At 53.2% G+C, this 21,024-nt stretch overlaps 1 protein-coding gene across 1 annotated transcript; it reads left to right on the forward strand.

Annotated features, from left to right (window-relative positions):
• Positions 1–6,907: 6,907 nt before the first annotated feature.
• ATP4A (ATPase H+/K+ transporting subunit alpha) lies at positions 6,908–20,521 on the forward strand. Its single transcript, XM_036274620.1, has 22 exons — positions 6,908–6,919; positions 7,020–7,160; positions 7,246–7,305; positions 7,713–7,916; positions 9,682–9,795; positions 10,035–10,287; positions 10,514–10,782; positions 11,372–11,570; positions 11,945–12,054; positions 12,132–12,266; positions 12,670–12,862; positions 13,517–13,692; positions 15,015–15,151; positions 15,239–15,389; positions 15,482–15,650; positions 15,742–15,896; positions 17,099–17,222; positions 17,562–17,707; positions 19,223–19,356; positions 19,745–19,846; positions 19,938–20,029; positions 20,196–20,521. Exons 1-22 carry the CDS (start codon positions 6,908–6,910, stop codon positions 20,222–20,224), a joined length of 3,105 nt encoding a protein of 1,034 aa, XP_036130513.1. The 3' UTR covers positions 20,225–20,521.
• Positions 20,522–21,024: the final 503 nt, after the last annotated feature.

Raw genomic sequence — 21,024 nt, forward strand, 5'->3', positions numbered from 1 at the left:
TCTCACAATTTGCAATTAAATATTTATCTTTCTGATTACTTAGTAATGCTTGCCTCTCCCCCTAGCATGCAACACTGTGGATAGGACCACCACTGTTTTGTTCACTGCAGATCCCAATGCTTAACAAAAAGCTTGGCACAGCCCTGGCCGATTTGGCTCAGTGGTTGGAGCGTTGGCCTGCGGACCAGAGAGTCCCAGGTTCAGTTCCCGCTGGGGGCACATACCAAAAAAACAACAACAAAACAAAACAACCTTGGCACATAATAGATGCTCAGTAAACATTCAGTAAATAATTAAAGGAAGGAGAGTTTTAATGAGAGACCTGTTTGTCAAATGGCATCTGGTGTGATTCAGTGTATTCAAAGGTCTTTGAGGACTCTCCAGCCAGGCTGCCTTGGTTCCAATCCTGACTCTGCCACTTATTAGCTGTGTGACCTTGGGCAAGTCATTTAATCTCTCTGCACCTCAGTTTCCTCATAGTAGAATAGGAATAAAAACACTACTTTCTCATGAGATTATTGTGAGGATGGAACATGCTTGTACATATAAAGCACGAAGATCTGGTCAGTTTGGCTCAGCAGTTGGAGCGTCGGCCTGCGGTCCAGAGAGACCCGGGTTCGGTTCCCACTAAGGGCATGTACCTCGGTTGCAGTTTGTCCCCGGCCCTGGTTGGTCGTGTGGGTGGCAGCCACTCGATGAGTCCCTTTCACATCGATGTTTCCCCCTCTCTCTCTCCCTCCTACTCTGTCTGAACAACAACAACAAAAAAATGGAAAAATGTCCTCGGGTGAGGATAAAGAAAAAGAAAAAAGCACGGAGACAGGGCTGAGCACAGGGAGTTCTGATGAGTGTTAGCTGTTATCATCGTCTCCTGTCATTGTGTCCAACCCTCTGCTTATGTTGGGGTTGTGTTGGACAAAGGACATCATTCCAAGGCAGGATTCCGTGTCTGTGTTAGCATCTTGGTCATGACGGCTGCAGCATGCTGTTGAGTGTTCCAGAGACCCTGAGATTTATCCAGTCAACAAAAGTTTATGAAGCACCTACTGTTGGCCATTTTAGGTACTAGGGGCATGCCAGTCCAAAAAAACAAAAACAAACCCCTCCAAAAAATAAAATAAAATCGCACAAAATCCCTGTCCTCATGGAGTTCATATTCTATCAGGGATTTAGAAAATACACAAGCAACCCAATAAGAAAAACAATATAGTTTGTCAGAGGGTGATAAGTGCTATGGCGGGGGTGGGGGGGGCGGCGACGAAGGTAATGGAGATGGAGAGAGCCGATGGGACGCTGCGGCCTACAATTTTGATTAGTCAAGGAGGTCTCGCTGGGAAGGTAACATCGGCGTAAAGACCTGATGAAGGGAGAGAAGGAGCCATGACGATATCTGGGGGAAGAACATTCCAAGGAGAGGAAACAGCAAAGGCAAAGGCCAGAAGGCAGAGGCTGTTTGCTGTGTCTGCGGCGTAGCAGGGAGTCAGTGTGGCTGGAGTGGAACAGGTCAGGTGGAGGCTGGGCGCTGAGGTCGGGGAGGCAACCGGGCAGATCACCCAGGGCTTAGGCAGCAATGTGGGGACTTTGCTTTCACCAGGAGTGAGGTGCAGCTGGGGAGGGCCCTGACCTGATCCCGGGTTCACGTGCTCCCTCTCTGTGGGGTTGGGGACCGGAGCAGGAGACCAGGGAGGAGGCAGCCGTGACATCCATGAGGGAGAGGATGGAGGTTGTACCAGAGTGGGAATACAGGAAAGGGGAGAGATGGTCGCTTTCTGGATATAATTTTAAGATCCGAGATCGGGACAGCCTGACGGTTTTCTGAGGATGGTTGACCTTTCCACATCTGGACAAAAGTGGGAGAGGAGCAGAACACAGGCAGCCTGGCTGCCAGCTTCAAGAGGAAGGAGAAGGTCTCTGCCTGTCCACCCCTAGCTTCAGTCTTCCCAGGGTCTGGGGGTGGGGTCAGGGGTGACCTGCCCAGGAGGTGAAGGGCATGGCTAACTCCACTATCTTATCAGAGAGACTAAACACATATCAGAAGTCACGGTCACAATGAGTCCTTTCACTCAGCAAACACTACCCGAGGCCAGCCTGGGCCGGGCAATGCAGGGCACAGTGGGCACCACGTGGGAACGGAGACATCTTGGATCATGTCCTCATGAGATCAGGGGGGAGAGGAAATGTCACCAAATAGTGACAGCCAGAGTGCTCAGGTGTTTGATGGGGAAATGGTGTCTCAGAGTGGCCGGAGCTGGGACAGGGAAGCCGGGGCTCTGTGGCAGCCCAGGGGAGGCACCTGACCCAGCCTGGTGGACGGTTCCAGGTTTCCTAGAGGAAGCAGCATCTGCATCAGAACAGGAGGGACGCGGAGCAGCTGAACACGGGGAGGATGCAGGGGGAGGAAACTGCATGTGCCAAGGTCTTGACATGCTACGATTTTTTGTTATTTAAAAAAAATTTTTTTTCTTTATTGATTTTTTTAGAGAGGAAGGGAGAGGGGGAGAGAGAGAGAGAAACATCGATGAGAGAGAACATTGATTGGCGGCCTCCTGGGGATCGGGCCCACAAGCTGGGCATGTGCCCTGACCAGGAATCAAACCGGCAACCTCCTGGTGCATGGGTCGATGCTTAACCACTGAGCCACACCTGCCAGAGGTTGACATGCTACTTTTGACAAACAGAAGGCGGGGTGTGGGGGAGTGTGTGCACCGAGCCCTACGGCATGAAAGGACACTGTGGCGTCGGGCCTTGTAGGGCTGAATCCCTAAAGTGTTTGATCATGATTCTAGGAGACTCGTTCAAATTCCCCTTAAAACCCACACCATATTCACCATTTAATAGTATGTCCTCTGCCCTGTCTTCCTCAGGAAAAAAATTCAAAAGAAAATTCTGGCTGTTTGTTGTTCTCAAAAGTCCCCAATGATCCATGTGCTCAGGCTCAGAGAAACCTTGCAGTACTGTGCTAATGGATCATGTCACACCCACAACATTCTTGTGAGAAGCCTCTGATCCGGTCAAGAGTTGCCCATCAGCCCGGCCGGTGTGGCTCAGTGGTTGAGCGTTGACCCATGCACCAAGAGGTCGCCGGTTCGATTCCCGGTCAGGGCACGTGCCCATGTTGTGGGCCCGATCCCCAGTTTGGGACGTACAGGGGGCAGCTAATCGATGTTCTCTCTCATCGATGTTTTTATCTCTCTCTTCCTTTCCCTTCCTCTCTCTCTAAAATCAATAAAGAAAAAAAAAAAGAGTTGCCCATCAGCCTGAAATGGCGTGACAGTCTACCAGGCTCCGCTTCAGGGTGCCAAAGGTGTTGCCCCCCCCCCCCCAGATTCTGCTGTGGACAACAGCCTGTGTCCACGCCCAGACACAGCTTAGGATTGCTCAGACACACAATGAAAGAATAAATGCTCAAGCAGAGAACACCCCCCTACCCCAGATACACAGAACTTGAGTAGCATTGAAAGGCTGTGCAGTCAAAGGGGCTGGTAAAAATATTTAACCGTCGACAGGGCTGGGTGCTAGCCAGTCAACGTGGACGAGGCCATGGGGCTGGAGCAGGGTCGGGCTGGGCCAGCAGCGCTGTGAGGTGGTCGGGGTGGGAGGTCTGGGGGCTCAGGCAGTGTCTGTTTCTGTTACTTCAGTCATCAGTCCAGCTGAGCGCCAGCGTGGCTGTGACAATGTTTTCAGTAGACGGGTAAGCGATCACAGACTAGCCCTCTGCCCACTCCCCAAGCCTCTTGATATCCCCAAATGTCTGCCTTCTTCCAGAGTCAAAAATGAGGTTTGTCCTGACAAGATGTGCTGTGCAGGGCATTCATCACGCTATGTTCTGGCCCAAAGTGCGCAGCCTGAATCCCACCAGCAAACCCATTTGAAGGGAATTCTCCATAATGGTGGATACTCTTTCCCACTGTCTAGGTCATCAAAGACAGGAAAGACTGATGTCACAGATTGGAGGAGACTCTGGAGACGGGACAAGTCAATGCAGAGGGTGAACCTGGATTAGATCCTGGACCAAGAAAAGGACATGAGAAAACTGGGGAAATTCAATTACATTCTCTAGATTAGTTCATAATATCATATCAATAATGAATTTAGTCGTTGGACTGTGGTTATATAAGAGAGTGTCCTTATTCTTAGGAGACACATGCCTGAGTATTTATGGATAAACATTCTGTCTCCAAGTTACTCTCAAATGATTTAGTCAAAACTTAAAAAAAAATAAAACACTCTCATCTATATATCTATCATCTATCTATCTATCTATCTATCTATCTATCTATCTACTAGTACAAATGTGGTAACATCATTAAATTTAGTTGAAGGGTAGGCAGGTGGTCATTTTACTAGTCCTATAACTTGTAGGTTTGAAATATTTAAAATCAAAAGTTGGAAATTGACATAAAAGAATAAAACTAAGAAATGAGATGCCCTGGCCAGTTTGGCTCAGCGGTTAGAGCCCGTGCACCAATGAGTCACAGGTTTGATTCCAGTCAAGGGCATGTACCTTGGTTGTGGTTGGTCCCGGGTCTGGTCGGGTCGTGCGGGAGGCAACCAGTCAACGTGGCTCTATCACGTCGATATTTCTCTCTGTCTCTCTCTCTCTTCCTCCCTCCCATTCTATCTGATGATAAATAGAAAAGTATCCTCGGGTGAGGAATAAAAAAACAAGTAGACAAACAAACAAAAAAGCTAAGAAATGAGAACTAAATGAGGCAGAGACCAGAGGACAATCCCTGAGTTTTGACAAAGGTCTGCTGCCAGTCACAGTGCCCCAGTCTCTGCATCTGTGACGTAGGTTGTGGGGTTCCCTAATCAGTGCAGATACAACCCCATATCTGCCTCAGGCCCTGGATACTTTGGAGGGTAGTGAGCTGGTGCCAGGGTGGGAGGGCTGGAGACAGGAAGGGATACTTGAGGAGTCCCAGGCCCGCCCAGTGCACCAGGCTTGGTGAACGTGCCCAACCACCGGATGAGATGGATCCTGTCCAACATTGAGGAATATCTATGGAGCATCTACTGTGTGTCCGGGGCACTGTTCTGGGTGTTATGTGGACATCAGCAAACACAACCTAGTCCCAGTCTTCCTTCTAGTACAACAAGATTCTCACCAAACAAATAAAAATAAAATACATCACATTGGGATAAGGGTGGGTGGATGGAGCCTGATGGGAGTGCAATCTACAAGTGAGGACTCTCCGAAGAAGTCACATTTGAGCTGAGATGTGGAGGTGAGAAAGAGCCATGCAGATATCTAAGGAAGAGTACCAGGCAGAAAAGCTGCAAGTGCAAAGGCCCTGGGGCAGGAATGACCATGGTCTCTAAAAAGTGCAGCAAGGAGGCCAGTGCCAGTGGAACCATATAGAGGAGCCAGGAGAGGTAAGCTGGAGCCCGATCTCGTAGGAATGATCGTGGCGTTTATTCCGAGAGAAAAGGGAGGCCCCTGGAGGGTTGTAGGCAGGGGAGTGACGCAAGTTGTTTTACATGTGTGGCCCGAGAGATGAAATCCCAGTAAGCAAGTAGACACATGGTGAGGATAGTCAATGTGACTGTGGCCCCACCTGCCTCTCTTTTGCGGCTTCCTGTAGCAGGCTGGGATCACCAGCTGGGTGGGGGTGGGAAGGAGCTGGGACTGCTCAGTAGCTTTGACTTTCTCAGGTGACCTGCCCCAGAGGAGAAGGACATCGCCAAGGCAATTATCTTATCGGCTATACCACACTTGCCTCTGCAGACAGGTCCACCCCTGAGGCCCCAGCATGAGATACCAAGGACCCACCATTCGACCAGTCCAACAGAGGGACCTCTGCTGTCCTCAGTCTCATTGCTGTCCACAGAGGTCCCTGCCTGGGGGATTGGGAGGAGGTCCTCAGACCTCAAACCTGGCACCAAGCACCAAGTCCAAGATCAAGCCAGGACCCTTGGACACACCTTTTCCCTACTTTGCAGCTTGGTTTCCCCATCTGGGCAGGTTGGGGTGGAGACAGGGGAATGATTGACAGCTGTGATGGCTATAGCTGGATGTGTGCAGTACCTCTAGGGATCCTCCTTGAACCTCTCGGAGCCTCAGTTTCCCCCTCTGCACAACGGGAATAATAGTGTCACCTTCACAGGGGTTTGTTGCAAGGATCCATGAGGTTACACATGTGTGGCACTGCAGTTGTGACGTTTTGGTTTTTTCATTGGTGATTTCTTATGAGAACCAGCCTCTTGGGTCCCCTGTGGGCTGGAATCCTGTTCCTGATACTCGTTACAACCTCTCTGTCCCTCAGTTTCCTCAATTGTACAGGGGAACATAACTCCATAGGGCTGCTATGAGGAGCTAGTGAAACATTTGCACAGAGCACACGGGGAAAGCCCAGCACGTGGTAAGTACCCCGAAGCGACAGCCATTATGGTGACTGCTGGGAGCATGCGCCCCTCCAGGTGTGGCACCAGCAGTATGTCCTAACCTCAGACACTCTGTGACCAACCTATCTGTTCTGAGTTCTGACCCTTTCACACCCTATCTCGGGGACCGTGGGAAAGTGGTTTCACCTCTTCGTGCCTCAGTTTCCCCCCCTGTAAGGCAGGGTGAAAGCAGTCCTCACTTCACAGGGTTGTTGTGAGGGTGACACGTGAAAGGCCTCGGCACAGTGCCTGGCACCTGTGTTTGCTGTTTTTCTCGTTGCTATGGATATACCCACTGATTTCCTGGTCTCAGTGGCAGGGGGCAGTGGGTTCTGGGCAGGTTGGGCTGCCCAGTAAGAATTGCCTGAGCTGCCCAAGCCTAGAGGTCACCCCAAGGAGCCCCGTAATCAGCTGTAATCAGGCCGGTCCTGCCCCACCTCCTCCTCCTCCCTCCCTGGGTATATCAGGGCTGGTCCGAACCCGGGCTCTGTCCTGGCAAAGGAGTGTGGCTGCACCGGCAACCATGGGGAAGGCAGTGAGTGTGGCCTTGGGCCAGGAGTGTGGGGGGAGAGGTTGGAGGTTGGAGGCAGGGGTCCCAGTGGTATCTGATGCCTCTCCTTTCCCCCCGTGCCCAGGAGAATTACGAGCTGTACTCAGTAGAGCTGGGTCCTGGCCCCGGTGGGGACATGGCCGCCAAGCTGAGCAAGAAGAAGGCAGGCAGTGGAGGGGGCAAGAGAAAGGATAAGCTGGAGAACATGAAGAAGGAGATGGAGATCGTGAGCGTGGGGCCGAGGGGCTGGGTGGGGGCTGGGCTCGGGCCAGTGAGAGCTGGACAGCGAATGTCCTGTCCCCGCCACACAGAATGACCACCAGTTGTCAGTAGCGGAGCTGGAACAGAAATACCAGACCAGTGCGACCAAGGTGAGCTGGGGGCAGAGGGAGGAGTGGGTGCAGAGGAGGGGAAAGGTGGAGAGGGAGAGAGAGAGGGAGAAAAAGGGGAAATGCATGAGAGAGAGGGAAGGGAGGAAGAGAAGCAGATAAAGAGACAGAGAGGCAGAGAAATGGGCAAGAAAGAGAAACAGGCAGAGACAACAGGAAGACAGAGACAGAAAGATGAGGCGGGAGAGATACAGAGACATAAAGGATGGAAGAGGAAAGGGACAGCAACAGAGACAAACAGGGAGAAAGAAACAAGGAGGCACAAGACATGGGAGGAGCAGAGAGAAGGAAGCAGAGGAAGGAGAGACAGGAGAGCCACCCCCTGAAGGGTGTATGGGGAGAGAAAAGCCCTTAGCAGCCACTGCCACCCCACCGCACCCCGTCCCCAGGGCCTGTCTGCCAGCTTGGCCGCGGAGCTGCTGCTGCGGGATGGGCCCAATGCGCTTCGGCCACCGAAGGGCACCCCGGAGTACGTCAAGTTCGCGCGGCAGCTGGCCGGCGGTCTGCAGTGCCTCATGTGGGTAGCTGCTGGCATCTGCCTCATTGCCTTTGGCATCCAGGCCAGTGAAGGTGACCTCACCACTGACGACAATGTGAGTGTTGGGTGCTGGGGGGCGGGCACTGGACACAGGGACATGGAGGACAGAGAATTTTAAGCATGGGACTCAGGACAGTAGGGCATAGGGTGGGGATACAGAGACACAGAAATGCAGTTCCAAGACATTGTCGTGGGGGTGGGGATGAAGGACAGACCCAAGGTCACAGGAGACGGCAGAGAATGTGTCTCAGATAGGGAGGACATAGGTGGGGTTACAAAGACAAAGAAACGAGGTACTCCAAAGCTGTTTTGTTGGCTTTTAAGCTTCTTTAAAACATAGAGAGTTAGTGAGCATCTCAAGCTTCTTTTTTGTTTTTTAAAAAAATCCTCAACAGAGGATATTTTTTCCATTGATTTTCAGATAGAGTGGAAGGGAGAGAGGGAGAGAGAGAGAGAGAGAGAGACATCGACGTGAGAGGGACACATTGATGGTTGCCTCCTGCAGGACCTGGTCCAGGGCCGGGGATTGAATTGCAAGTGAGGTACGTGCCCTTGACCAGAATCGAACCTGCGACTCTTTGGTCTGTGGGCCGACGCTCTAACTGCTGAGTCAAACCAGCCAGGGCTTTTTTCTTTCTTTTTGATGATGTCACTCTAGTGGTCTCTCTTTGTTTGGCACATAATCATGCCCGACCTTTTATTTCTTTGAAGTGGGAATATATTTTTATTTCCTAAATGCCCTACTGTAAAGATCAAATTCTTATGTGTCTGTGCAGTTCGAAAATGAAGATATATCAAGGAGAAAAAGAAAAACAAACACTGGTCTAGCTGTGAGGCATGCTTAAAGCAAGTTTTACTTCTGGTTGCATTTTCTGTGTACATTATAAACGTTTCTTTAACTTGGAGTTTGAAGTAAAACATTTCCAAAATGTGTGCTCAATAATAATCATTAAAATGTTTGCAGCATAGTAAAAATAAAGATATGGGGCTTGGGAAATGGAGGACATGGGACAGATTGGGCACAGAGGGCACAGGGGACATTGGGGCTCAGACATAGGACACAAGGCCATAGGGACATAAAGGACAAAAGACTCAGGACACAGTACGTGGGGAGACATGAAACATAGACATGGGAGCACAAACACAGAGAATATCACGATGCAGGACAAGAGGACATTAGATATACGACAGGGGTCCGAACAAGAGACATGGGACTTAGGGACATGTGACATTGAATGTGACATAGGATGGGGACTCAGAAGTCCATAGACATGGAAGACGCTGGACACAGGGACTTGGACTTTGGAACCAGAGACACTGAGTGTGGCGTTCGCAGACTATGAAGCATAATAAGACGGACAGCACGCAGACGCATGGGGACGGGGACGCGAGGGCACAGGGATTATGAAAACAGAATAGGAAACTCGGAGCACAGGAAATACGGACGTGGGACCATAAGGAGACAATGGGCAGTGGACATGTGGAATGCAAGACTTTCAGGACACAGGCAAAGGGAATACATGTGACCGTGGTACTTGGTGACATGGGGTACAAGTCATAGGATATGGGGACATAGGAGACCTAGGATTGGGGGGCCAGAGACTATGGGACACAGGGACATATGACACTGAGAGTGCAGGGCAGCTGATATGAAGAATATGAGGACAGGAGGCAAAGGCCACAGGGAACAGTGCATGAGGGTTCCTAAGAGTGGGGAAAACCATGGCCTAAGTGACCCTGAACACCAGGGGACCAGGGAGCAGGCAGGTGACCTTGTTCTGCTCCTACTCACACGCTGGCTCTCTCCCTACCTCCCCCAGCTGTACCTGGCACTCGCCCTCATTGCTGTGGTTGTGGTCACCGGCTGCTTTGGCTACTACCAGGAATTCAAGAGCACCAACATCATAGCCAGCTTCAAGAACCTCGTGCCCCAGGTGGGTCCCCCACCCTTCACCACTTCAGATTCCAGAGACTCCACACGGGCTCCGGCAGGCTCCTGGCATCTGTGTGGCCCCCTCCCATCAGGCCCAGCCTGCCCTTTGTCCTTGGCCTCCATCTCTCCCCACAGGTCCTCAACTCACCCCCTGGTTCATTACCCCACATCCCCATTTTACTCAGCGACTTCCCTCCCCCACCCGCTGCTCACCACAACTCTGGTGCCCCCGCCCCATAGCAAGCAACTGTGATCCGAGATGGGGACAAGTTCCAGATCAACGCAGACCAGCTTGTGGTAGGCGACCTGGTGGAGATGAAAGGTGGGGATCGAGTGCCAGCCGACATCCGCATCCTCCAGGCCCAGGGCTGCAAGGTGGACAATTCCTCGCTGACTGGAGAGTCTGAGCCACAGACCCGCTCCCCCGAATGTACACACGAGAGCCCACTGGAGACCCGCAACATCGCCTTCTTCTCCACCATGTGCCTTGAGGGTGTGTGAGGCCCCCACACTCCCCTTGGCTGCCGCTGCACTTGGAGACACACTGCCTCCCGTTTCACATGACTGCCACCTCTTTAGGTCGTCCTGTCTCTCTAGCCCCATTATTGCTACCCTCTTCCCGGCTCCCACTGCCTTAGGTCACTGCTCCTCCTTTAGTGTACACTGCTGTGCACGCCTCACTGCTGTCCCCCCACGTCACCCTCTTGGCCCCACTGCAGGCACAGCACAGGGTCTGGTGGTGAACACGGGTGACCGCACCATCATCGGGCGCATCGCATCACTGGCATCGGGAGTAGAAAATGAGAAAACGCCCATCGCTATTGAGATCGAACATTTTGTGGACATCATCGCGGGCTTGGCCATCCTCTTTGGTGCCACCTTTTTTGTGGTGGCCATGTGCATCGGCTACACCTTCCTGCGGGCCATGGTCTTCTTCATGGCCATTGTGGTAGCCTATGTGCCTGAGGGGCTGCTGGCCACTGTCACGGTGAGTTGGGGAGGCAGAAGAGAGCTGAGAGGGCTGTCCATCTGTCCATTCGTCCAGGCTCCCTCCACCATCTCCCCATTTGTCCATCAATTCATTCACCTCCCATCCTCCCACCCACCTTCTCATCATCCATCTTCCCTCCCACCCCCGGTCTCTCCACCTATCCATCCACTCAGCAAATGTTCGCTGAGGCTACTGTGGGCCATGTCCTGCACCACATGCTGAGGACTCAGATGAATGGGCAGGGTCCTTGACGGGAGGAGGCTGAGGCTTGAGGGTGTGGACAGCCTTCAACAGAGGAGGCTGAGGGAATGTTTGTTTTTTCCTTTTAATTGTGTTGATAAGGGAACTCAGAGAACCTCAGCTAGGGCAGCTTAGAGGGGCCTGGCTACGTTTATCTGGGCGAATTGGGAAAGCACAGATTGGACAAAAGGGTGGAGGCAAGACAAAGCCGGGGTTTTGTGGAGAAATGCTGTTTTATCAGTACTGTGGCTGGGGAGAAGGATCCCAGTGCTGAGAGGAGGGGGATGGGACTGGAAGCAAAGACGGTCCCCGGTCCCCACGTAGGCTTTTCTCGCCCTTCGCCCAGGTCTGCCTGTCTCTGACAGCCAAGAGGCTGGCCAGCAAGAACTGTGTAGTCAAGAACCTGGAAGCAGTGGAGACACTGGGCTCCACGTCGGTGATCTGCTCTGACAAGACCGGCACCCTCACCCAGAACCGCATGACGGTGTCTCATCTGTGGTTCGACAACCACATCCACTCAGCGGACACTACGGAAGATCAGTCAGGTTTGGGAGTGGGCAGAGACTGGAGGGGCTGCAGCGGAATCTGGTGGGGGCTCAGAGGGAGCTCTGAGGTTACTGGAGGGAACCTGGGGAGAGCTTTGCATTGATGGAGAGGAATTCCATCCCGGTGGGTCCAGAGTCTAGGGAGAGGCTTGGTATGGGGTCTCATAGGACACTCATAGGAGGCTCCATACTGGGTCTGGAGAGAAGGCTTTGGGTGTTGAAGGAAGGGTTTGGTCGCACACGGGTCTGGGGAGGGGAATCCTGTCCTAAACCTAGGGGGAGGGGCTCGGTTCTGAAGCGGGAGCGCGCCGCTCTGGGTCCGGTGCAGTCTGGTGTAGTCTCCCCGCGGCCCCAGCTGGACGTCTGTCCTCCAGGGCAGACGTTTGACCAGTCCTCGGAGACGTGGCGGGCACTGTGCCGCGTGCTCACCCTGTGCAACCGAGCTGCCTTCAAGTCAGGCCAGGACGCGGTGCCCGTGCCAAAGGTGAGGGCCGGGGGACTCGGGGGATAACGGGAGCCTGGTGCAGCCTGGCCCCATCTGACAGCGGCCCCCGCTCCCAGCGCATCGTGATCGGGGACGCGTCTGAGACCGCGCTGCTAAAATTCTCGGAGCTGACGCTGGGCAACGCCATGGGCTACCGCGAGCGCTTCCCCAAAGTCTGCGAGATCCCCTTCAACTCCACCAACAAGTTCCAGGTGTGCGCCCGCCGGGCCGGCCCCGCCCGCAGGAGCCCGCTCCCTGGGGCCCCGGCGCACTCAGGGCTGGCCGCGGCGGGGCTGCGCTCTGCCCCCTCCCGCCGCCCCCCGGTCCCGCCCGCCGCAGCCCCTCCGCGCGGGCTCTCCGCTGCTCTCTGCTGGCGGGCCTCGGGTGGGTGGGCGGTACTCGCAATCCAGATCCGGCCCGCCCCACTCCGACGCTAATTCAGTCTATTCCGGGGGCCCAGGCCGCCAACTACAGCCCCCCAAACCGCGGCCTCCAGGAAGGACCTGCCCCGCCCCCCCTCACCGCCCCCCCGCCCCAGCCGCAGCGCGTCCGCGCCGTCAGCCCCGCCCCCTCTCCCTTGACCCCGCCCCCAACGCTGTCCGCCGATCCGCACAGCTGTCCATCCACACGCTGGAGGACCCGCGGGACCCGCGGCACGTGTTGGTGATGAAGGGCGCCCCCGAGCGCGTGCTGGAGCGCTGTAGCTCCATCCTCATCAAGGGCCAGGAGCTGCCGCTGGACGAGCAGTGGCGTGAGGCCTTCCAGACCGCCTACCTCAGCCTGGGCGGCCTGGGCGAACGCGTGCTGGGTGAGACCCCCAGAGCGGGTGGGGAGGGGTAAACCGGTGTGCGAGGAGCGAGCACAGACCGAGGCCCGTCTTCCCGGGACAGCCCTGCCCCTGCCCTTTCCCATCCCTGGCTGGCGGCTGACCTGCCCGGCTACACACCCACCTCTGTTTTTCCCTGTCTCACTCCTGACCCCTGTCTATCCTCAGTTCCTACCTCTGACCCGTTGGTTTTCCCAGCTCTTGCCCCAACTGATGACCCGCCTTTGTTTTCCCCTCCACCTTTCAAAGTCCTCTTTTGACCCTTGGACCTTCCCCCAATTCTTACCTCAACTCAAGACTTTCCCCAACCCTAACTTCTTAAACGTCCCTAAGCCTTGTCTCTAGCCTGGAAGGCACACACCTGTGGTCCAGTTCTGTTGTTTTCATTGTACTTGCTGTGTGACCACTGGCAAGAATTGTCTCCTCTCTGTTTTTTCATCTGCAAAATGAGAACACTAGTAGGCTCATAGAGTGGGAGTGAGGAAGGACTCAGGTAATGTGAATGAAGGAGTCAGCACAGGGTCAGGCATCCATGGGTGCTTGGTGCCAGGGGCCTGGTTATTTTGCTCATCACCTGGTCTTGCTTGCGAAGGGTCCCCCCAGGGCCCTTCTCTGACTTCCCTGTTTTCTGATCAGGCTTCTGCCAGCTCTACCTGAGTGAGAAGGACTACCCGCCCGGCTATGCCTTTGACGTGGATGCCATGAACTTTCCAACTAGTGGCCTGTGCTTTGCGGGACTTGTATCCATGATAGACCCACCCCGGGCCACGGTCCCTGATGCTGTACTCAAGTGCCGCACAGCAGGCATCCGGGTATGCCACTTGGGAAAGGACCATGCAGGGGCGAGAACAGAGGATGGCAGTATTGGGGGATGAGGAACCCTGTGGTATCTGAAAATAGCTTGAACCAAAAAGGGAATATATTGGTTCATGAACCTAAAAAGTTCTGGGGCATGAAGCTGGATAGAGCTGGATCCAAGTGTTCAGTGTCATTAGGAATTTGCCTTCATGTGTCAGCTCTGCTGGCTTTATCCTCAAGCAGTCCCTCCGTTGTGGTAGACAAAGGTGAGTGTCCCCCAGCAGCTCCAACTTACCTGTTTAGCCACCCAGTCTTTCTGTGCTTCTTGCATTTGCACTAGACTGGGTCACATGTTCATCCCTGAGCCAGTCACTGTGGCTGGGCGATGGAATACCTTGTTTGGCCAGATCAGGGCTTACTTGCCCATTTTGACCAGAGACCTCAACTTGAAACTGAGGGGAGGGGTGGTTCCCCAAAGACAAATCAAGGGTGGAGGAGCCAGTGCTGAGCAAGCATCATCCAAATCTTTCCCATGGTCTGTAAGACCCTATAAAATCTGGGCACTGGTACTTTTTTTATTCCTCACTTGAGGATATTTTTCTATTACCAGATAGAGTGGGAGGGAGGGAGGAAGGGAGAGAGACAGAGAGAAACATCGATGTGATAGAGCCACTTCAACTGGTTGCATCCTGCACAACCCCATCAGGGCCAGGGACAAACTGAAACTGAGATACACATGTGCCCATGACCGGAATTGAACCCGTGACTCATTGGTCCATGGACTGACGCTCTAACCTCTGAGCCAAACTGGCCATGGCTGGGCACTGGTACTTTTCTAAGCTCAGTCCTTAGCCCTCTACCTCTTGTTCACTCATCTCCAGTCATGTTGGCCTGCCTGTTATTCCTCCCATAGTTCAGGTATGTTCTCACCTCTCATTTGCATTGGCTATTTCCTCTGCCCAGAACACTTTTCCCCAATTTCCATGTGGCCAACTCTCACCTCTTTTAGGTGTCTGCTCAAATGTCACCCTAACGAGGCTTTTCCTGGACACACTTATTATTATTATTTTTTACCCAAAGCTTGCCATTCCCTTTACCCAGTTAAAAATTTCCTTTTCTTCTAACATGCTATATCATTCATTTATAATTAAAATTTTTTCTGTCTCCCACACCAGAATGTCAGCTCCATGAGGACAGGAATTTTTGTCTGTTTTATCCCTGCTACTTCCAAGGCACATAGCAGGTGGTAACAGTTGGTTGAATAAAGGAATGAGTATATCACCAGAGAGATTGGGCTGATCTGAAGGAGTCAAGGGTCTGCTGGTCCTTCCCACAGGTGATCATGGTGACAGGTGACCACCCCATCACGGCCAAGGCCATTGCGGCCAGCGTGGGCATCATCTCGGAAGGCAGCGAGACAGTGGAGGACATCGCTGCCCGCCTCCGTGTGCCTGTGGACCAGGTTAATCGGAAGTAAGCCCCTTTGAGCCCTCCCCATGGTTCTTCCCATACCCTATATAGACTGAGGCCCCAGTGATGCCCTCCCATCTTTCTCCCCAGGGATGCCCGTGCCTGTGTGATCAATGGCATGCAGCTGAAGGACATGGACCCGTCAGAGCTGGTCGAGGTGCTGCGCACCCACCCTGAGATGGTGTTTGCTCGCACCAGTCCTCAGCAGAAGCTAGTGATTGTGGAGAGCTGCCAGCGACTGGTGCGACTCTGCTGATGGAGGTGGGCAGATGCGCTGGGCTGGCCTGGCCCTTGGATGGCCTTTCACTGCCCACTTCCACCCACTCCCTACAGGGTGCAATCGTGGCTGTGACCGGGGATGGTGTGAATGACTCCCCAGCCCTGAAGAAGGCAGACATTGGTGTGGCCATGGGCATTGCCGGCTCGGATGCTGCCAAAAATGCAGCTGACATGATCCTGCTGGACGACAACTTCGCCTCCATTGTGACAGGCGTGGAGCAGGGTCTGGACTGGGTCAGAGAGAGGGGCAGGCAGTGGGGGCACCGGAAGAAGTGGGCTGTGAGGAGGCTGAGGTGCCTGCTGTACTCCCATAGGCCGACTGATCTTTGACAACCTGAAGAAGTCGATCGCCTACACACTGACCAAGAACATCCCTGAACTGACGCCATACCTCATTTACATCACTGTCAGCGTGCCCTTGCCCCTCGGATGCATCACCATCCTCTTCATAGAACTGTGCACTGACATTGTGAGTTTGCAGCCCTAATGCCCCCACCCACACATGCCCGTAGACATATGCCTGTCAACAGACACGATGGGCAGAGATAACCATGGACACTCTTGGACACGGATCAACACATATCATGTGTGTACAACAGCCAGATGTGGAGACACAGGCAGGGAGGTAGACACAGACAGAACTAGACCTGGATACACAGGTGGACACTCAGGTGGGCATGGACAAAACCCATGGACACACATGGACTCAGATACGGACACTCAGATAAACAAGATATTAACAGATACAGATGTCTGGCTAAACTTGGATCATAAATATACATCTCTCAGTAGGTATGAGAAATAAATACCATCAGATAGACCCCAAGGGCAGACAGATGTACAAGAGCCATAGATACAGCCACAAATGTAGCCAGAGGCTGGCCATGCTGACATGTTTATCCAACAAGATACATAATGCCTAGCCTGGACCAGACACACATTAATTTAATTTTGTCCTTATAACTACTCTATGACACAGGCTTTATTTATCATCCTTATTTTACTGATGAGCTCACTGAGGCATAGGTAGGTAGAGTAGCTTGCCCCAGGTCACACAGATAATTAGAGGTACAGCTGGGATTTGAGGCCAGGCAGTCAAGATGCCCCAGAGCCTGTGCTCTTGATCAGCATACTTTGCTGCCACTCTGTAGTCACACACATGGGGTGGAGGATGGGGAGGAGGATACAGAGAGACTGAAGGGATAGAGAGACAGATAGTGATAGACATAGAGACAGGGACAGAGAGACATAGTCACAGAGAAAGACCAGAGACAGGGACAAAGAAACAAAGTAAGGGAGAGAAAAAGAGGGGCTAAGACTAAAGTACCCCACAGAAAAAGCACAGACAGAGAGAGGAGGAGGAGGGAGAGAAGGAGGCGGCGGCAGCAAGGGAGGAGACAAAGAAAGACAGGGAGAGAACATCAGTGATGTAGATAAATGCTGATGTTCTGATGGAGATGGACACCAGGACATATGTGGACACAGATGTGGAGTAGACATACCAGTCCTTCTGACAGGGGCCAGCTGGGTCTAGGCTGTCCAGGCAGGTGGGGCTGTGTGGTCACTGCGTCCTGCCTCCTCACCTCAGTCCTATCCCTGCGGGGAGCTCCAGAGAGTAGGGGACAGGGGCCCAGGCAACCCTTAACCCAGGTTCCTTCCACTTCTGGCCAGTTCCCTTCTGTGTCCCTGGCATATGAGAAGGCTGAGAGTGACATCATGCATCTTCGTCCACGGAACCCGAAGCGTGACCGATTAGTCAACGAGCCCCTGGCTGCCTACTCCTACTTCCAGATCGGTGAGTACCCATGGGGCTTGGAAGCCTGGGGCTCTCCTGCAGGGCTGCTCACCTCCCTTGGGGTCTCTGACTGGGGCTCTGGCTTGTTCTGGATCTTGGTGTCTGCATTTGATCCTGGGTCTCTGTCATTCTGAGTCCTTATCTATACATAATGGTCTATGATCCTGTGTCCCTGGCCATGTTCTCTATGATCCTGTCTCTGGGGTGTTGCCTTCTGGCATTTTTGAGTTCTCCAGGTGACTCTGCCACTCTCTGTGCCCTGTCTTTAGTGTCCTTATCAATCTCTCTTGGGGCCCTTGTCTCTTTGTGTCTCCATCTCTGTCTCTCTGCCTCTCCCAGGTGCCATCCAGTCGTTTGCTGGCTTCACTGATTACTTCACGGCCATGGCCCAGGAGGGCTGGTTTCCGCTGCTGTGTGTGGGGCTGCGGCCACAATGGGAGAACCACCACCTACAGGATCTGCAGGACAGCTATGGCCAGGAGTGGGTGAGTCCCATCACCGCCTTATTTCCAATGGCATCTTTCTAATGTGTGATACACACGCAAACTGAGCTTAGTTAGCCACAGCATCCCAGACACCCAGACACCCCGCCGGTTCTGGGGTAGGGGGCCTTTCTTTTTTCTTTTTTTTTTGTTCAGGTAGAGCGGGAGGGAGAGAGAGGAAGAGAGAGAGAGAGAGAGAAACATCGATGTGAAAGGAACACATCGAGTGGCTGCCACCCGCACGACCGACCAGGGCCGGGGACAAACTGCAACCGAGGTACATGCCCTTAGCGGGAACCGAACCCGGGTCTCTCAGGACCGCAGGCCGACACTCTAACCGCTGAGCCAAACCGGCCAGGGCTAGGGGGCCTTTCTTATTACTGTATTGAGCTCCAAACTCAGGCTTCTGATGATCCCAGCAGCACATGGGCCCTCTCCCTGCCCTGACAGTAACACATCATCTCAGGCGTGGAACCAGGCCCCTATTCCGTTATTTCCCCTGCATCACAAACAAAGAGCATATGCATTTGTGGCCAACTTTATTGAAGGTTTGGAGCACAGAGAGGCCAGACCTGATTGGCAGGTGTATTTAGCTTGCCCTGTAGAGTTCAGATCAGGATATTCCCCTTAAATCTTTACTACCATGGTTAAGAATGTAGACCTTGGAGCCAGACTGCCTTGGATTCATGGTATGCCATTGTTCCTCACTGCTGCATAACCCTGGGTGAGGGGCTTTGCCTGTGCCTGTCTTCTCACCTATAAAGTGGAGAGAACATTGATGTCTACCTCAGTGATGTTCAGTGTGGCCCCCAGACAAGCAGCATCAGCATCACACAGGAAGTTATTTGAAATGCAAATTATCAGCTCCCATCCCAGACCTCTGGGGTCAGAAACTCTGGGGGTGGGGCCTGGAATTGGGGTTTTAACCAGCCCTTCAGGGGTTCTGATGCACACTAAAATTTGGGTACCTCTTGAGAATATAGGATTAAATGAGATAAAACATGTGAAACAGTTGGTACCTGGAGCATAGGAAGTGTTCCCTACAGAATTAGCTGGTCTTAAAAATAGTTATATTCAGAAATGAGTTGAATAGTGACTGCCTCTTTAAGTGCCCTGTTCCCTGTAGGCCCACCTGGTCCACTTCACTTATTTTTACTGTCTGCTTGGGCCCTGGATTCACTGGACTTTGCAAATCCTGCCTTGAGATTCCAGTTCCTTTTCCCCAGGTCCCTTCTTTCAGGCGCCCAGGAAACTCTACCTACCTCCTTTCATTAGAAAGCAGTTGGCCTGACCTGCCACCTACCATGCGTTGACACCCAAGCTCTGCCAGACCCTTTCTGGGCCTCACACTGTGGGGTCCTGCAAACCTGGCAGACCCTGTGCCTCTCCTTTCCCCCCGCCTAGGCTCTGATGCAGGGCAAGAGCAGTTAGGGGTTCCTGGCCCCAGGCTCTGGGAGCCCGGCTGGCTGCAGAAGCTCTCCGTCTGGGCTCAGGCTGCTTTTGTTCCCCGTCCCACAGACATTTGGGCAGCGTCTGTACCAGCAGTATACTTGCTACACCGTGTTCTTCATCAGCATCGAGATGTGCCAGATCGCCGACGTTCTCATTAGAAAGACACGCCGCCTCTCTGCCTTCCAGCAGGGTTTCTTCAGGTGTCCCCAGCCCTGCCCAGCCCTGCCCTGCCCCCTAGTCCCAGCTTCCATCAGGTCCTGACCAGGGCTTACTGTAGCCAGCAAACAGCACCGAATATACAGATGTGCTGGTGCCAGGTGCTATTATTCCTTATTGATAGCTGGTCAGTAGCTCCCACCATGTGCCTTTCAACCGGCCCCTCCGTTTCATCCACTAAAAAGATGCTGCTGACAGGGCCAGCATCCACTCTTGCAGAGGAGCGGGCCACTCCCGTGTTAAATGTTTAGAACATCTCCCTGCTGCTAATGACATCTGACCTCCTCTGACCTAGTACCTTATTTCTATCTGGCCCCCAATTCCTGATGGCTGTCTTTGTCCTAAGCCTGTTCCACCCTGTGCCACCTGCAGGAACAAGATACTGGTGCTCGCCATCGTGTTCCAGGTCTGCATCGGCTGCTTCCTGTGCTACTGCCCTGGAATGCCCAACATCTTCAACTTCATGCCCATTCGGTGAGGGGTCATGAGCTGAGAGTAGAGGGTTGGGCATACGGGACACAGACCCGGGGATAACTTCACCTTGTCATCTCCCCTGTGTCTTAAGGTTCCAGTGGTGGCTGGTCCCCATGCCCTTTGGCCTCCTCATCTTTGTCTATGATGAGCTTCGGAAACTTGGAGTTCGCTGTTGCCCAGGGAGTGAGTGTGGAGACTGGGGACCTGGGGATCAGGGACTGAAATGTTTCAGAGTAGCTGTCCCGACCTTTGATCTTCAACACTTGACCTCCAAATCAAATTGCCATAACCTCTGAGACCTTGGCCCTACCCTTCCCCCAGCACTGAGTCTTTGCTTTCTCTCTCCCAGGCTGGTGGGACCAGGAACTCTACTATTAGAAGGGCCGCTGCCTTCAAGTCATCCCTGCCTCCACCACAGCCCGGTGGGGGCAAGACTCATGGAACTAACTGGACAGCCACCAAAACATCTGAGCAATCAAGAGTCCTAGCCTGTCTGTCTGTTCCTGTAGCCCATGGCACCCCAACCTTGGAGGGACCCTCCCTACTCCCTTTCCTCATCCAAAGGGGCCCAACATCCTGAAGAAAGTCCCGGGGCCCAGTCCTCTGAGCTGGCCTGGGGAAGCCCCCATCTGAGGGGTGGGGGTTGATAGGGAGGAGCTAGTAGCTCCTGTGAGGTGGGGGTGCCTGAGGGCTCTTCTTTAAAAACATGTGTGTGTCTGCCTAATAGTAATAAACCAGCTCACTGTGGTTTTTAATTTGGTGTGGCACCGTCTTAAGTGGTTTACATGAGCCCCTGGTACCTCACAATCCTACAGCTTAGGGGCTAATTTGTTCAGGGCTGTGTCTCCAGTTCCTAAAACACAGCCCGGCACATTAGGTACTCAATAACCCTTCCTGGGGAAATGAATTACCGTTTCTTTGCCTAGGGTTACAGCATTTAAAAATTTTAATTCTCACCCAAGGATATTTTTCCATTTTATCTTCAGGTAGAGTGGGAGGGAGGGAGCGATTGGGAGGAACATCATTGACTGGTTGTCTCTTGCATGACCCAGACCAGGGCTGACCAGGGCTGGGGATGAAACACAACTGAGGTATCCTTGACCGGAATCGAACCCGCCACTCATTGGTCTGTGGGCCAACGCTCTAACCACTGAGCCAAACGGGCCAGGGCCTAGGGT

This window comes from Molossus molossus, unplaced genomic scaffold (assembly GCF_014108415.1).
Source record: "Molossus molossus isolate mMolMol1 unplaced genomic scaffold, mMolMol1.p scaffold_m16_p_21, whole genome shotgun sequence".
In the NCBI taxonomy this organism is placed as follows: Eukaryota; Metazoa; Chordata; class Mammalia; order Chiroptera; family Molossidae; genus Molossus; species Molossus molossus.

Bases quoted from the DNA above. Each gene is read 5' to 3' on its own strand.
- ATP4A (XM_036274620.1), top strand. The intron at 12,055-12,131 runs GTGAGGGCCGGG...CCCCGCTCCCAG, and splicing joins ACGCGGTGCCCGTGCCAAAG to CGCATCGTGATCGGGGACGC. The intron at 12,267-12,669 runs GTGTGCGCCCGC...CGATCCGCACAG, and splicing joins ACTCCACCAACAAGTTCCAG to CTGTCCATCCACACGCTGGA.